Source organism: Triticum dicoccoides, unplaced genomic scaffold, assembly GCF_002162155.2.
Source record: "Triticum dicoccoides isolate Atlit2015 ecotype Zavitan unplaced genomic scaffold, WEW_v2.0 scaffold97480, whole genome shotgun sequence".
NCBI lineage: Eukaryota > Viridiplantae > Streptophyta > Magnoliopsida > Poales > Poaceae > Triticum > Triticum dicoccoides.
Genome location: NW_021314617.1, coordinates 1 through 1,414, shown reverse-complemented (window position 1 = coordinate 1,414; position 1,414 = coordinate 1). Strand labels below are relative to the sequence as shown.

The 1,414-nt window shown below is 53.6% G+C and overlaps 1 protein-coding gene across 1 annotated transcript; it reads left to right on the top strand.

Annotated features, from left to right (window-relative positions):
- Positions 1 to 6: 6 nt before the first annotated feature.
- LOC119348599 (zealexin A1 synthase-like) lies at positions 7 to 1,408 on the top strand (the record flags this gene model as incomplete). The annotated part of the gene is made up of 2 exons (XM_037616604.1): positions 7 to 849; positions 966 to 1,408. Coding segments are annotated over 2 exons (1,286 nt in total), but the record flags the coding sequence as incomplete, so codon positions are not given.
- Positions 1,409 to 1,414: the final 6 nt, after the last annotated feature.

Below are 1,414 nucleotides of genomic sequence, written 5' to 3'. Positions count from 1 at the left end.
TACATCCTACGCTCCCTGAGAGCTTTCTTTTGCTCCGGCGACCGCGGTCTACGGCTTCCTCCTGGCCCATGGCAGCTTCCTATCATCGGCAACCTCCACCATCTTTTTGGTGCCCTCCCACACCGTGCCTTACGGGATCTCTCTCGGCGCCATGGGCCCCTTATGCTCCTCAAGCTCGGTAAGGTTCCAGTGATCGTCGCCTCCAACGCCGAAGCTGCCAAGGAGATCATGAAGACGCACGACCACATCTTCTGCACAAGGCCACTGAGCTCAACGGCCAAGGTGCTGAACGAGCATGGCACGGGGATCACGTTCTCCCCATACGGTGCACACTGGCGGCAGCTCCGCAAGATTTGCGTCCTCGAGCTGCTGAACGCCAAGCGCGTCAAATCTTTCCGGCCCACCCGTGAGGAGGAGGTAATCAGGTTCATTCGATCCATCTCATCTGCATCAGAGACACAGCTAACTGTGAATCTGAGTAACATGCTCACCATTTACGGGTCGGACACGACGGTGCACTCCACCTTGGGTTGCCGGTTCAAGGACCGTGACAATTACACCTTGCTCGATTATGTCGCCGAGGCGGTGCGGCTGATAGGTGGCTACACCTTATCCGACTTGTTCCCGTCGTCGAGGCTAGCGCGCACTCTGAGCAGCACACTGCGCAGGGCTGCGGTCTTTCGAGACTCTGTGCTATCCTTCCTGGAGCGTATCATAGATGATCATCTCGCGAGGAGATCCTCCAAGGAAGTTCACCAGGAAGACCTGGTCGATGCCCTCTTGAGGATCAAACGAGAAGGCAACCTTGCGTTCCCCCTCACCATGAACCATATCAAAGCAGTGATTTTAGTAAGTTATTTTGCTCATTCTAGTACATGCTATATATACATACACACGTGTGTACATGTGGGGCGCGCTAGTTTTTCTATCAATCCACGGTTTCACCAACAGGGAAAAGAACACAGGATGTTTTTGCAGGGGGGAGCGAGTCACCGATAACAACGCTACAGTGGGCCATGACAGAGTTGATGCAAAACCCTAGTGTGATGTCTAGGGCACAAGCTGAGGTCAGGGGTGCCTTCGCGGGACAAATGAAGGTAACCGAGGAGGGTCTAGCCAATCTAAGCTACTTGCAGTGTATCATCAAGGAGACGTTGAGGTTGCACGCACCTACGCCATTACTACTGCCAAGGGAATGCCAAGAGCAATGTAACATACTCGGCTATGACGTTCCCAAGGGCGCCATTGTTCTTGTGAATGCTTGGGCTATCTCAAGGGACCCTGAGTACTGGGAAGAACCGGAAGCATTCATCCCAGATAGATTTATGGGCAGTAAGGTGAATTACAATGGTAACAACTTTGAGTTCGTACCATTCGGCGCCGGGCGGCGGATTTGCCCCGGGGTGTTGTTTGG